Source organism: Zymoseptoria tritici, chromosome 12, assembly GCF_000219625.1.
Source record: "Zymoseptoria tritici IPO323 chromosome 12, whole genome shotgun sequence".
NCBI classification, from domain to species: Eukaryota; Fungi; Ascomycota; class Dothideomycetes; order Mycosphaerellales; family Mycosphaerellaceae; genus Zymoseptoria; species Zymoseptoria tritici.
In genome coordinates, this window is record NC_018207.1 from 764,573 (window position 1) to 779,517 (window position 14,945).

General features: G+C 50.4%; 4 protein-coding genes across 4 annotated transcripts; 3 read left to right on the forward strand and 1 right to left on the reverse strand.

The window, feature by feature from the left end:
* Positions 1-4,564: 4,564 nt before the first annotated feature.
* Positions 4,565-5,808, forward strand: MYCGRDRAFT_111480 (uncharacterized protein; the record flags this gene model as incomplete). The annotated part of the gene is made up of 2 exons (XM_003847893.1): positions 4,565-5,204; positions 5,273-5,808. The coding sequence occupies 2 exons, from the start codon at positions 4,709-4,711 to the stop codon at positions 5,806-5,808; spliced, it is 1,032 nt and encodes a 343-aa protein (XP_003847941.1).
* A 217-nt stretch (positions 5,809-6,025) lies between these two features.
* On the reverse strand, positions 6,026-7,409 carry MYCGRDRAFT_97053 (uncharacterized protein; the record flags this gene model as incomplete). Its single annotated transcript, XM_003848096.1, has 3 exons — positions 6,026-6,176; positions 6,229-6,295; positions 6,347-7,409. 3 exons carry the CDS (start codon positions 7,407-7,409, stop codon positions 6,026-6,028), a joined length of 1,281 nt encoding a protein of 426 aa, XP_003848144.1.
* Positions 7,410-7,747: 338 nt separating this feature from the next.
* Positions 7,748-8,892, forward strand: MYCGRDRAFT_77431 (uncharacterized protein; the record flags this gene model as incomplete). Its single annotated transcript, XM_003847894.1, has 2 exons — positions 7,748-7,960; positions 8,033-8,892. 2 exons carry the CDS (start codon positions 7,885-7,887, stop codon positions 8,890-8,892), a joined length of 936 nt encoding a protein of 311 aa, XP_003847942.1.
* A 3,042-nt stretch (positions 8,893-11,934) lies between these two features.
* MYCGRDRAFT_111482 (uncharacterized protein) lies at positions 11,935-13,015 on the forward strand (the record flags this gene model as incomplete). The annotated part of the gene is made up of 1 exon (XM_003847895.1): positions 11,935-13,015. The coding sequence occupies one exon, from the start codon at positions 12,140-12,142 to the stop codon at positions 13,013-13,015; it is 876 nt and encodes a 291-aa protein (XP_003847943.1).
* Between the last annotated feature and the right edge of the window lie 1,930 nt (positions 13,016-14,945).

Below are 14,945 nucleotides of genomic sequence, written 5' to 3' on the forward strand. Positions count from 1 at the left end.
AGTTTCTAAGTAGTATTTAGATATAGTCCGAGAACTTAGCTTTACGCTATAGGTAGGCTCGCAACTAGTTATACTATACTCGTAGCTCTACTAACTTAATTTATATATAGATTATACGGGCGGATTACGGCGTAGAGACTCCTATAATAGCTAATATACACCTCTTCTACCGTAAACTTTAAGAGGGTTAGAGTATTAAGTTCCGCGATAGCTTCTAGTATATAACAAGTAAGGGTAATTAAACGATCGAGCGCTTTTAGGGTCTTAGTGTAGCTATAGTATAGAATCGATAGCGTAATACCTTCTACCGGCTTCGCGACGAAGAGCTCTATAGCGAGGATAGTAGAGCTAACCGTATAGCATTCCTTACAGTCTACGTTCTAATCCTCCGGTTTATAGTCGAGTAGTTTATTAATAACTATAACGACTACGCTATTCGAAAGTAGGCTAAAGTCCTAGGGCACTTACCTAGTATTCCGGCTTATAACTACGACTACCCTCCTAATAGCGTAGAGGATCGCGGAATATACCTCGACGTAGAGCATCCGCGTATTAAGCGGATAGTAGATTAGTATACTTAGTTTAGTTAGTATTCCCCTACGCGCGAGTAGCTCGCGAGCGGTTACGAGCGGTTACGAGACGACTAGGGTTAAGGAGCGGTATAGGGATTATAAGCTTATAGGCTAGCTTCTTAACCTACTAGCGTTACGAGCGTTTTACGAGCGATAGCGAGCGAGCTAACTATTTATAGATCTTCTTATATACCTTCCTCCGCCGACTCTACTATAGGCTTCTAAGATACTAGTAGCTAGTAGCTATCCGGCGACGCTAGATAGTCGCGAGCTAGACGCCGACGAGGATAAGATCTATATAGATATATATCTCTACCTCCGCGATGCTACTACTCGTTACCTTGCCGCTAGTAATAACCTCGTAGAGTTTTAGACCCCTCCGAAGGGCGCTAAGTTATAGCCGCGTAACCGTATAAGGGACTTCTTCCGTACTAATAGCTTTACATTCGACTAAGCTATATATAAGGTTACGCCCTCCTACTCTTCCTCTTCCTCTCGCTTACTACCGTCCCTTATATATATAGCCGTCTAATAGCTACCCCTTAGTTCTACCGTAATCCTACGGCTCTACCCTATACCTCTTATACTAACCTCGGTAATAAAAACTATAGCTTCTACGGCTGCCCTCTACCCTTATAAGCTCCTACGAGCGACGACGACGAGCCTACGAGCGAACGTAAGCCTACCCCTCCTAGCTCTAGTACTCGTAAGGGGTTCTTTATTCCGTAGAGCCGTACTAATACGGAGATAAAGAAGACGGCTAAGACGAAGGCCCGCGAGACGCCTAACGCTGCCGCTAACTTACTTAAGGATGCTAATCGTATTAAGGCTATACTAGCGAACTCTAAGAGTGCGAAGAAGGCTACTACCGAGAAGGCTACTACTAAGAAGGAGAAGGACGATAAGGAGAAGTCGTTACTAATCTTCTCTATTAAGTGCACTATTAATACTATCGATATAGAAGATCTAAGCGATAATAAGGACGTAGTAGCTAAGTATTCTAGTCGCCGTAATAAATATATATAGTTAGCCTAAGGCACTATCGCTATAATAGATAAGCTCCTTAAGGACGCTAATAAGGAGAAATATAGCAATGTCTTCCTATAGTATCTCTTAAACAAGAGCATAACTACGAGGAAGCGGCTATAGAAGCCCTACTACGATATCTACCTTACGAAGGAGTATAGTAAGGGCTAGCCTATTAAGCTTAGTAATACTAACCTCGCTAAGGCGGATACTACGCTTAGGATGCTATAGCTATTTAATCCGAAGATAGGCCTTAAGACTCCTTCCGCGAACGTCCGGATTACTTATATTATCTACGTTAAGCCCGACGAGCATAGCGATCTTAAGCCTAGCTCTAAGAACGCGGACGACGGCGGCTAGATATATTAGCACCTTAAACGCTCTATAAAGAAGGACGGCGGGCCTACATTTAAGTATATAATTAGCTATAGAGTGCATAACGATAGCACTATCCTATACCCTAACGGGCGTATATTTAAAGATAAGGACGGCGTTATTTACTATCCGTTTATATAGACTAATAGCTATACTAGCGTTAACGGTAGGGAGATCCTCGTAGGTAAGAGTTACCTACTCGTAAGCTAGCTCGCACCGGAGGTACGCTACCTTATAATAGCTATAGTAGGTCCGTCCGGTAGTAATAGTAAGACGCTCGTAGACTAGTCTATAGGGCTCGTAAGCCGTTCTCGTTCCGCTCGTAGTACCCTTAGCTCCTTATAGGACCCGGAGCGCTCTAGCCCTCTACCTTAGTAACGCTCTAGCTCTAAACGCCCTACTAGCCGCGACCTCTAATTATCGCCGGTAAGCTAGCCTAACGACTATATTCTACTCGACCCTAATACGGACAGCTTAGGCAATATAGTAAAGGCTAAGGAAGCTACCGCGAGCCGAGCTAAGTAGAATAGTAGATCTTCGACGATTACCTCCGTAGTAGCTAGTACGCTAGCGCTAGCGATCCGTTCGGACTCGACGATGCCCTCTTCGTCGGCGACAACGACGACGCTAACGCCTTAATTAAAGTCGAAGGCGAAGGCGAAGGAGCCTAGTAGTGCTACTACTACTACTACTACTACTACCGCTAGCACTATTAATTAAGGGGGTTTAGAGATACTAGAGGAGGTCGCCGAGCCGGTCGTTTAGTAGCAGAAGATAAAGAAGAAGAAGAAGGTTAACGAGCCGGTAGTTATTAGTACTAGACGGAGCGAGCGGACTATTAAGCTTACCGAGAAGGGTAGGGCTAACTAGAAGGACTAATATATACGAATCTAATAAATATACGCTACTAACGACTCGCTCGTTACGTACTCGCGGACTAAACGGAATAGCTCGTAGCTAGAAGGAGTAATAAACGTATATCTTATATCTTAATAGCTTAATATCTTAATTCTCTTCCTTAAAAACGGCTCGCGGCGTACTCGTAGGCTAAAACGGCTAGCTCGTAAGCGTAAAAACGAGGGATTTAAGGAGATATATAGCAACTAACGCATTTATTTAGGTATTAACGTATAGGCTCGTAAGGCTCGCGGAGAGCTCGTAGGCTAAATCGATCTATCTATTAATCTATTACGCCTAGTCTACCGAACTTCTCGTTAATAGCACGCTAATACTATAACACCGACTGCTTAATCTTAGTAATAGTAGCCTTTAACTTACTACGTATATTATTAACCTTATTTATAATCTCCTTAATTAGCTTAGCCTTAATCTTAGCCTTTAGCTAACCTCTTATACCCTTTAAACCGCTAATCTTACGCTTTAAATCCGACACCTCCGACTCTAACGTAGCGATCTTGTCCTACGCCTTATTTATCTTACCTCGTATACTACTAACTGCCTCCTTTAATATAGACTTCTTTTCTACCGGCTCCTCCTTAATCTTTACCTAATCTCTAGTAAAATACGGAGGCTTACCCTTATAGTAGTAGTAGGCGTAGGTAGGGATAGTCGTAGAAGTCTTATAGGTAAGTCCGCGATCCTTATACTAGCCGTACTCGGTAACCGCCGGAATACCTATTTTTTTTTATTAGCCTACGAGCCTTACTAAGAGCCGTATAAGCTATATTACCTTCGTCCGTCTCTATAACTCTATATACATAATCGTATCTTATAAGCATCTAACGTCCGCTCTTCCTCGTATTATAGTCTACGCTCTATACTCTAAGGAGGGCATTATTCTATTAGAGGTCGGAGATATACTAGAAGTCTTTAGAGGTAGCCGTATTAGACTTATCGTAGACGAGGAGGTCGGTAGGTAGCTAAGGAGTAGGAGCGATAGCTAGAGGGGACGCGGTCGCTAGCTCGGAGTTACTATCGTCGTCGGAGAGAGAGAGTCCTCGTAGGCGGTCGGGGTCGCGAGCCTTACTAAGTTCCGTATTAAGTACTATAAAACTAGCTATTTTTACGTACGCGCGCGGTGCGATGTTACGAGCGGTATATATTGTATAACGAGCGAGCTACGAGCGCGCGCGGTAGAGTAGTAGAAGTAGTAGTGTTAATAAGAGTCGAAGAAAAGCGGTATTAATAATACTTATCTACGTAAACCGCGTATTGTCGCGCACTTACATATAATTGTTAATAATTAGAGTAACTAGCGCAGCTGTATGGCGACAATATAAGCAATTAGCGATAATAGTGGTAGTAGTGTTGTTATTGTAAAGTTAAAAATCGATGAATCCGCCTAAATGTCACTATAGGCCGCGATCCTGGTCGGCTGGGCGCGGATCATATTTCTGAAATTCCGAATCCTTTCTCGCCAAATACGTGACGTCGATCCGCTTGGTTCCATTTCTCGTTGCCGACGGGAACCCCCAAAGCAAAACGCTTAGGTTGTTGCGCTGTGAGGATTGGGATTCGCGTGGTCGGGTGTGTCGTAAATGGTACGAAATGACTACGGCTAAGTGGCTTTCCTTTCACATTTCCTGCGTATGCACTGTCGTGTCTCTCTCCCATCAATGCTTTCCTACGTCTATCGATCCTACGCCGCGTGTTCCGGCAGTTTGAGGTCGTCTTCTACCTGACCGACCGCATCCCGTGCACGCGTGCCCTCTCGTCCTCCTCTCCATCCGAATCCACCTCTTCCTTGCCCGAGCAGGAGACAGCAGGCCGCCGCCATGTTCGGCCGCAGGAAAAAGGAGGACCACACCTCCGACCCCTCAGACGGCGAGAAACCCGAACGAACCACCATCTCCTCCTCCTCCTCCTCCCCCCTCCCCGACGAGCTCTCCAACCAACCCTCCAAAGCGCAAATCAAACGCGCAACCCGAACCCGCTTCATCTGGGCCTTGATATCCTCCTTCCTCCTCCTCGTCTCCGTGGCCTTCGTAATCCTAGTCGAGATCGGCAACTACAAAGTCAACGACATCCTAAACGACATCTACTTCATCAAAATCGACGTGTCGGACATCATCCCCGTACAAGTCCCGGACGCCGTCTTGATCAACAGTATCGCGCAAACCCTCGGACTCCACGATTTCTACCAGGTGGGACTGTGGGGTTTTTGTCAGGGATATAATGGACAAGGCGTTACGAGTTGTTCGGAGCCGGAGACGTTGTATTGGTTCAATCCGGTGGAAATTTTGCAGAGTCAATTACTGGCCGGAGCGACGAGTGAGTGAAATGGACAAAATCAACCCTACCACTTTTTTGCTACGACGATGCTAATGTTTTCTCACCAGTCGCCCTCCCCGCCGAAATCAACACAATCCTCGGCCTCATCCGCACAATCTCCCACATCATGTTCGGCCTCTTCCTCACCGCCGCCTGCCTAAACTTCCTCCTCATCCCCCTCGTGCCCCTAGCCATCTACTCCCGCTGGAGCAACCTCCCGATCGCCATTCTCGTCTTCATCGGCGCCCTCTGCATGACCGGCGCCGCCATCATCGCGACGGTCATGTTCATCATCTTCCAAGTCGCCATCACCCAAGCGACGCAATTGAATATCCGCGCGAATGTCGGGGTGGAAATGTTTGTTTTCATGTGGATTGCTGCTGGGGCGAGTATTATTGCGTGGTTGATTCATATGGGGATGTGTTGTTGTTGTGCGAGTCGGAGGGATGTGAGGATGGGGAGGAAGAGGGGAAGTAAGAAGGCTTGGGAGAGGGAGCGCGAGGAGAGGGTGAGGATCGCGGGGGCGGTGGAGAAGGATCAGACGCAGAGGAGGTTGCTGGGGATGCCGGGTTTTAGAAGGATGGGGAGGGATAAGGCGGCGTGATGATTCGGGGTGGGTTGGGTTTGGTTTTGCATAGCGAGTGGGTGGTCTCTTGTATAGTGGGAAATGTGTATAGATTGCAGACATCATGAAATCGACAGACGGCGTACCAGCAGTGTTGGTCTCGAATTTCTTTACTCTCAGTCACTTTGACGACGGCAGTACCTTCTTCACGACCAAGCGGACAAAAGGATGGGATTTATGCTTTCTAAATGACTCCCTATATGTCAACCCTCTTCTTCACGACCAGAGAGTCATATGATAACAGTCCAAATGCAACAAAGATTAGAGCACCACCGGTATACGTCGCGAACGATGGACTCAATCCCCAGACCACCCAGTCTGCAAGCGCTACGAAGAATACGCTCAATCTGTGGATCGTTAGCTCAATGAAGTCTTATCGAGGATGCGATGACCACTCACACATTCGCCATGCTCCCGAAAACTGGATCCGTCCAGATGACCAGAACAACCAATAAAGTAATAGATACTAAGCCCGATGTCAGCAAGAAGTTCGAACTCCGGATGACGTGCAACCTACTAGATCCAGCCAAAACCGCAATCGCAATCCACAAACAAGCATACGCACTCGGAACACTAAACGTCTCCCACCCCAAAACATGCAATCCCACCAACCCCACCCACAACACCGCAAACGTATACGCCCCCGTCAACGCACTCGCCGCCAACGTGAGCGGTAAACTCGACTCCTGACTCTCCGGCCGGGACGAACACGCCCACTTCTTAAACAACACCTCATACAACCCAAACGCCACCGCGCCTCCACACGCAATCACATTACCCAGTAACCGCGAGCCACCGATCGCGTCGTCGGAACCGTCGGAGTGGTCGGCTGTCGTGTCGCCGTAAGCGATGGTGAAGGTGCCGATGATGGAGAGGGCGACGGCGAGGATGCTGATCCAGCCGAGTTTTTCTTTGAGTAAGGGGACGGAGAAGGCGGCGGCGAAAAAGGTCGCGCAGTTGTAGATTGCTGTTAGGTCCGCTGGGGTGGTGAGGGAGAGGGATAGGAACCAGGACATGCCGCTTGCGGTGAGGACGAGTGTGACGATGGCCATTGAGGAGGCGAGGAAGTCGAGTGGGCCCGCGGTGTGGCCGGGGAGTTTGAGGACCAGGCGGGGAGCGGAGGTTGCGAAGGCGTCGATGGTGGAGATGGAGGAGCGGAGGGAGTTGTTGTAGTCCCGCACCCAGACTGTGTAGGGGACGTCGCGGGATTGCCAGCGGAGATAGGCGAGGTGGACGATCCAGGGGAGGATGAGGGAGGAGTGGGTGATGTAGAGGGTTGCAAAGGGTTTCTTCCAGCCGAGTTCGTCTTCGAAGTAGGCGGTCGCTTCGGTGTTGATTGTGAAACCTAGAACGCAGACGGCGAGGGCCAGGGCGATCCAGAGCATGGAGACGCGTTTCGGGGGTGGTGGTTCTTCATCTCGGTTTCGGTAGTGGCTTAGGGGTGTTCGGTCGCCGCCGGAGAGTTCGAGGCGGGAGAGTTCGATGTCGCCGTCGTCGTCGTGGCTGGATCGGCCGGAGTCCAGGAGTGGTTCATCATAGTTGTCTTCGAGCTCTTCGCGGGACTTGGATGGCCGACTCATGGTGAGGTTGGATCATCAATAGTGTCTTTTGGGGGTCGAAGTTTCCGGCCGGAGGGCCAGGATATATCTCGTCGCTCACGGCGGTGGCATTTGTTTGGTGGACCGCAATGGATTGTCTCAGTGCCGTCAAAATTTCCTAGGTCCGGTGATAGCAAGGCCCGCATGCGTGTTGTCAATGTCGAGTTCCAACAACGTCCCACGTCTCTCTCGCAAAGGAGAAGAGAAGCGAGTCACGTGACGCGGCCTCGCCAGCACCGGACATACACAACACTCCATCCCAGTCCCTCGAGCAGTCTGAAGCAAGAGCAAGAGCAGGCATTCACGCCCGTAAGATTCGATACACAATAATCCAAGATCATCTTCTTCACCGCCCGTCGCACCCTTCACCTCTTCACTTGCTCATTCTCATCACTGGCATCTTCCGGTTCATCCACGGCGCCCCGGTTTCTTTCAGGCTTGCAAAGTCACTTGCGCTATGAACAGTGTTCTGCCCGTCGATCACTTGCTGGCGCCGCACCTTCTCGCCAACAACCACTTCTCTCCCTCAAGAGGTACGACTGGACTGCATCATCCTCATCATTCACCCTACTCCTCACCTACTGACACGACTCCCGCTCTTCCAGACTCCTCCTCATCCACCATGTCGAACCGAAAGCGGAAAGCTTCAGATGACCCGGTGGACCACGACCGCATGTCCACCTCTCCCAGCGCCTCTCCCTCCATCGCCGGCCGACCCCTTCCACCACCGCGCAGCATCAAGAGATCACGAACAGGAGCCATCAACGGCCGTCCTCTAGCCCTACCTCGACTCCTCGAGACCCTCTCCGCCGACCAAATGCGGCAACTTCTCCAAAACGTCTGCGACCAACATCCCGAACTCCAACATGAAATCGTCACCAAAGCGCCCCGACCGTCCATCCACTCCACCCTGTCCGTCCTCAGCAAATATGAAACTGCCTTCCGCGAAGCCTTCCCTCTCGGCAACCGCACCACCTCCGACTACGCATACAACCGAGTCCGACAACATCTCCTCCAACTCATCGAAGCGGTGCGAGAATACACACCTCACTTCCTCCCACCCCACGAAACGCAAGACGGCCTCTCTCTCGCCTACCTCGACTCGGTGACGGATATGATCCACCGCCTACCCGACTGGGACACCTACGCCCATCAACGATACAAGCACGAAGCGTACGATGAGATTTCAAAAGCTTGGGCGTTGGTGATCAGAGAGGCTGCGAAGCGGGCGGGTGGATTTCACCTGCAATTTGGAGGATGGGATCATAAGTTGGTGGAACACAATCAGAAGAGTGGAGGGAAAATGGAGGAGGCTGTCAACGAGCTCAAGGCTGCGACGGGATTCTTGCAGGCGGGAAGTGCTGCTCCTACGGGTGTATCAGAGGAGCGGGCGAGTATACGGCAGCAGCTGTTTTCGGGAACGTATGGACAGCAACTCGGTGTCGGACCTAGTAGCGGGTGGTAGGAAGCCAGCGGGGAACCGGAGACACGGAGAGAGCATTCGGGAAGACGTCGTCAATGAATGACAGAGTCACAAGAAGAAGCGGCATATCACGATCAAGGACAGAAGCATCCTGCACTCTGGACACAACACACATCAAGCATGACCCAATGCAGATGGGACTACGAACAGGACTGACATCGGAACACCACATCGACCAGCAAGGAGTACGAGCATCAATCTACGAGCGTACGCGGCAGCAGCATAGAAGATGGAGCACCGAGGGGTCAATACGGTTTTCATTTCTGGAGTTATTTTGCTTTTCCCCCAAGGAGGGTTCTTTTGTTTTTCTCGGCGTCGGCGAAAAAGGACCACAATGACCAACAACCATACCATACCACACGAGTGTCCCGATTGAAAGGAAAAAATCAGAGACACCGGACGACTTTTTAAGCGATTTTCTTTTCCTTTGAGTATAGTTTAGACAGATTGATGAAGGGAAGTGTTCATATTGAGGGTTCGTCTTTCGGTTTCGTGGTTGTGAGTTGTTGAGGTCGTTGTGGTGAGTGATGTGCACAGGGGTGATCTTGATGGGGGTGAATGAAAGGTGAGGTGGGAGCTGGAGCTCCTGTTCATGAGGACGAGATGACCCAGTGGGCGTACGGTGAGTCTCCACGTGTACGAGAAAAAGTCGTTGCTTTCGAACACGTCCTCTCGAGTGGCAGGCTCTCGCTTGATAACCGTACATCGCGCATCCACTAGACAACCACTTTACACGAGGTTCAAAGGCAATGGCAACGACGAAGTTTGCAATCCCAAGAACAAGGCAGAACACGAGAGTGGGCAGACTAGGAGCGTATCGCAAGGAGTCGGAGTGTTTGAAAAAAAAAGGGCGAGACGTACAGAAGAGGAGAAGGCTCGGATGCGTCTGATCCGGAGGGGGGGGGAACGGCTACTATTTCTGACGAGCGAAGATAGTTGGGCTTCTGAGTCTGGAGGGGAGGAGAAGCGCAGAGGAAAGAAGAATGCTAGAGGGGAGAAGAATGCTGGGAGAGGTGGGAGGTGATTGATGACCGAAAAGCGACGTTGTGGCCTGAAGGTGAGGTTTTTGTGATCAGGTAGTGAGGCTGTCAAGAGATGGTGAGGCGTGTCTCCGTCTTATATTGAAGCCCGATGCGCCAGTGAGTGATAGAAGGCTGGTTGAGCCGGTCATGAGATGTCTCTAGGTTAAATCGAGGTTGGAGGTTGGAGGTAACGCCTGTCCCGAAGAGCGACAGATAGTAAGGCGTGCCTCCGCCGAATGTATCCTGACATGGCAGTAACCAGAGGCCGATTGAGACTTTAGTGAGATGCCAGTAGGTCAGGTTGAGATTGAAGCCTGGAGATAAGGCATTTAGAACCAGATTGTGAGTCTGGCAAGACATAACGAGGCGTGCCTTCGTCTTATGTATGCCAATAGCCTGGGTAGCGATAGAACGCCGATTGAGATACAGGATTGATGAGATGCGTGTGGTGAGTCGAGGTTGAAGCATGAAGTCAACGCCTGTCCTGCAGAATAGCGACGAATAGCAAAGCGTGCCTTCGCCGAATGTATCCTGGTACGGTCGTGTTAAGAGCGCAGTTTGCATATCAAGGCCATTCGCTGTAGGGCATCCAGCATGCAGCCGCGACTTCTGCCAACACACTTGCCGATGTGATCAGTTGTCAGTGCCGAGAGCGTGTGCCGGCAACGAGGTCTTCTTCACAAAGAGTCTGCAGACCGACCGAGCAGGCAAGATTGTCTCCGCGTTGCGGCTCAAGTATCGTGGAGTCGATCAACGACGCGGACTTGCTGAAGCGAGCTGGACAAGTGTCAATGAAGAGGTAGACGAGGAGGACCCAAGATCGTCGCTGCCACCTAGCCTGCTGAGGAACATGTTCCATGATGGGCGGCAGTTGATAACATGTATGCGCGCGCATAGCCGCTGTGTCTTTTGTGGCAATCCTGCTCCGCATAAGAATTTCTCATGTTGTTCTCGTCTCTTTGAAGTCCCTCGCAGCAATGATTTCGTGCGTACCTACCTAGATACTCGCACATCGAGCTTTTGGAAGGAGCATGTTCGCCGATAGCCAAGACAGCTGGCTTGGGCAGACAGATGGTGTGCGTATGAACGTGCAAGTGGCAGATGATCGACAAAATCGCGAAGAAGTAGCTTTGACATCGCTGGGCGTTTTTGGCGCCGGTGCTCGTGAGACATGGGTTCCGCAGTATTCAATATCCCACAACCACGGTGACACATCCGGACCGCGGAGCTTTGTTGCACGTGAGGTGCTTCTCGCGTGGCTATTTCAGGAACATCGTGGCCTTTTGTGTTCCTGAATCATCGATTCGATTCTAGATCGAATATGGTCAGTGTTCGTTGGACAATGCTTGCTTCGCCAAGTTCGCCCTGGTCGTCCAGGCGATGGTGAAGAAGGCGGACGACATCCTTGTTAGGGGTATCGAGCGGTAGCCGCTCACTGCCGGTGAAGGGTGAACGGGTGGCTCGAACGGGGCGGGCGGATGCGGCGAAGAAGTCTGCACGTTCCACGCTGGTGTTTCGCAGTACGACCATGTGGGATGGATGGGAACTACTGGAGTAGTATTCTGCGGGAGTAGCCGCGTAGCAAGAAGCGAATGAAATGGTCGATCGCGTGCAGAGAGTCGAGTTATCATCATCCGGACAAGCGCCAGAGCTTCCACGATTGTTACGGCATCATGATCGAAGAACGAGTGGGCACTGGGCAGTGAGTGCAAACCACTAGAATATGGAACTTCGGGAGAGAAGCATTCTCGTAGCCAAACTTAGATCAAGACTACAGTTGCATGGAACCTCGTCTCGTCCAAGCTTTCCTGAGGAGAAAAGCCGCGCACGCACATGCAAGCAGGTCCCACTTCTCTGCCCTAACACGAGCTCAGCGCTTCCCACCCATGCATCATGGCTGACCTTGGAACCAGAATCGGTGGTTCGCCGAAAAGGAAGAAGGTCCTTTTTCTCTGCAACTCACCTACGCTGACATTCACACCTTCACCACCATAGCTCTTGCTTACCGTACGCTCGTTTCTCTCCCATTCGTCTCGATCTCATTCTCTTCGTCCTTCACTTCTTCACAGACCACGACATCTCAGCCCTGTAGCTGTGCCCTTGCACCTTAATCTCCGGCCAAGTTCTCAACCCTAAAAGCTCAACGGTCGCGTGTCCGCCCAATCAGCTGAAGAAAGGGCCAAAAAAAAAAAATCCTGAGCGGCACGATGCTCTCTTTCTTCTTGGGTTTCGCACAGATTGGTGCAGAGACCATTCCTGAAGGCATCAAACCGAATAAGAGACAGGCAGTGGGAACGGGAGGAACATCATCAACACCAGACGCATCATCGACACCCGCAATCGCATCCTCGACCTCGAACGCGCCGACCATGTCTTCCAGCGAAGCTCCCGTCAGCACGCCTGCGGAATCCTCTGCAGCACCAACATCCGCAGCTCCCAGCACACCGAGCTCTTCCGCCGCAGTCGAAACCTCTGCAGCACCTTCTTCATCACCCCCAGCAGAAGCTCCCTCTTCCAACACAGTCGCCATCACAACCACCAACAGCGCCGGCTCGACCATCACAAGCTCCATCGTAACAAGCACCTCCCGCCCGCGAGACACCTCCTCCGCCATCGTCGTCATCGGCTCCACGACCATCAACCGCTCCACTCTCTCCTCCGACCTGATCGTCTCATCCGCCCTCGTCGCCTCCACAACGGTACCCACAACATACACATCCTACTTCACCAACGATGGTGTTGTCGGCAGCTCCGTCATCGCCACGGATCAAGTCGTAGCTACCACGACCGGGTTCACAAAACAGACCATCGCCGCGGCGCTGCAGAACAACGATTCCTCCAGCGGTGGCTTGTCAGCATCGAGTAAGAAGACGATTGGAGGAGTTGTAGGAGGTGTGGGAGGCGCGATTCTACTCGGTGGAATTGCGATTGTGGCGTGGAGGATTTGGGGTAAGAAGAAGAGGGAAGCGGCGGCGAAGAATGAGTTCCGCAGTTCGCACGATGAGATGCTGCAGCAGGATACGAGTGGCATGGAGAGGTATAACAATCCCAATGGAGGGGTGAATACGGCGAGTAACTTTTAAGTTGGTTGTGGTGGATGGAAAGATTGTACAGTTTTTGATTTCGATTATTGCTGCGGTTTTTGAGCGTGATGACGGAATGAACTGAACTCATCGGGCGGCGTTGTTTTCTTTTGGATTTTAAGCATAGATTGCGTGGAGGAAAGCATGGAAAAGTCAATATGGTATCGATGGAGGAATTGAGTTGGCTTCGAGAGGAGCAACAGATTATGGAATGAGCCTCGAGGCTTTCTACTTGGATAATTGACATAATGCAGCGAAGATACTCTACCTCCTTGCTGTTCAGGACTCGTCGATGTTGCAGACTCCTGGAACGTCTGCAGTATGTCCAACAAAGGAACTGAATCGAACTCGAATGTTTTCCCACCACGATCTACTTGTTCTCCGCATCATTGTTGCGTTAGTCCAGCTGTATCGGTCCAATGCAAACCATAGATTCGCATACCGTAGGCTTCATATCCGTTGAAAGCCTTGGCAGTCAAATTCATTCACCACGCACCTTCCTGTTCTGTTGGTAAGGAGGCATATTAAGAAGAATCTCACCACCACGTATGTTATACCAAAATGATCCCCGGCGGAGCAAAAGAAAGTCTTATCGTAACCCTGAAGTTCATATTGCAACCCTGTTCAAGTCTTATAGCCGGCGAAGTGAGGTCGCTTAATATACACCGACTGTCGACCATTTTCTCGATATCATTGTTCCTGTTGACCTGTGTCGTTCCCGATGCAACCTTTGATGTCTTAGAAGTGGTCTCAAATGTCTCTATTCACCAAACTAGCTGGCAAAAAGGCTTGGCGTCAATTCCATTCACCACGCACCTTCACAATCCGCTCAACAGTGCAAAAATGAAGCCACATCGACAAAAGAAGATGTATACAAGATCTTGTAGATCTTATACACTTTAGTTTGGTGATCAGAATGGGATTCGAACTGCGACAATAGTTAATATATGGCCTCAGAGCGCGTTGTCGTGGATGCAACATACCCCATGCCCTTTCGGACCAGCGATTAACGGAACCACATAGTGGAGTCCTTAAGCTGGCGCCTTAGACCGCTCGGCCTTTGAAGGTATTAGTTTGAAGTTCGGATAGAAGTTTGAAGCGTTGCAACTCACCATCTGACCCGGGATTGAGAGCTCGAAAATTTGAGACGTATATGGTTATCAATGGCCCGAACAGCCTCGAAAAGTGCTATTCCCGGCCCCAATCCGTTGCTCAAACACAACATCAATCCATGGTACAGACTTTCGACTGAGAGAACTTGGACAATTCATTCGACAGATCGTTCTTGCAATGAGAAGAAGCTCGGCTCGGCTGGGTCTCCGATGCTGACTTGGCAAAACTTCGGACTAGAACTATAGTACAAAGTATCATCCTCCTCACTCCAAACATCCCAATTCTCCTCGAGACCTTCACAAGGCGCATAGCACGCTATCATCATCATGTATTGACGAACGAAAGGATGCTCGCGACCTTGTACAACGACAATCCTTCCCAGCTCGACTGCTCCAGGAGCAGATGACGTTGAATCCAGTATGACGCAAACCTTGACCCGACCTCACTTCAGGATTCTCTCTTTGCTCACCACAAACTTTGCTGCTCCCATTCACAACCAAGACAACTGGCGCTTGGCGACCTCTGCTTTGTTCGCTCTACTTGGTCGACAAGCCGAAGCGTGTGGAGTGCTCGTGGAACCTTTGCTCACGCAAGTTTTGCACCCTTCGGGAACAATCGATGAATCCTTGCGGCGAGGTCATTGGTCCGCAATAGGATCCACTATCCGCTTTCTTCTCATGCCCTGTGCAAGGATGAAGCGTCACAAGTTGGCACTTCGTCGTCAGAATGGACCAGATGATCCTTTGCGCTGGGTCAATGGCCTGGATTGTTTGCCTTTGGTACGTAGGCGGTGGGTTCGTTCGTGCTCGGTGGCAGG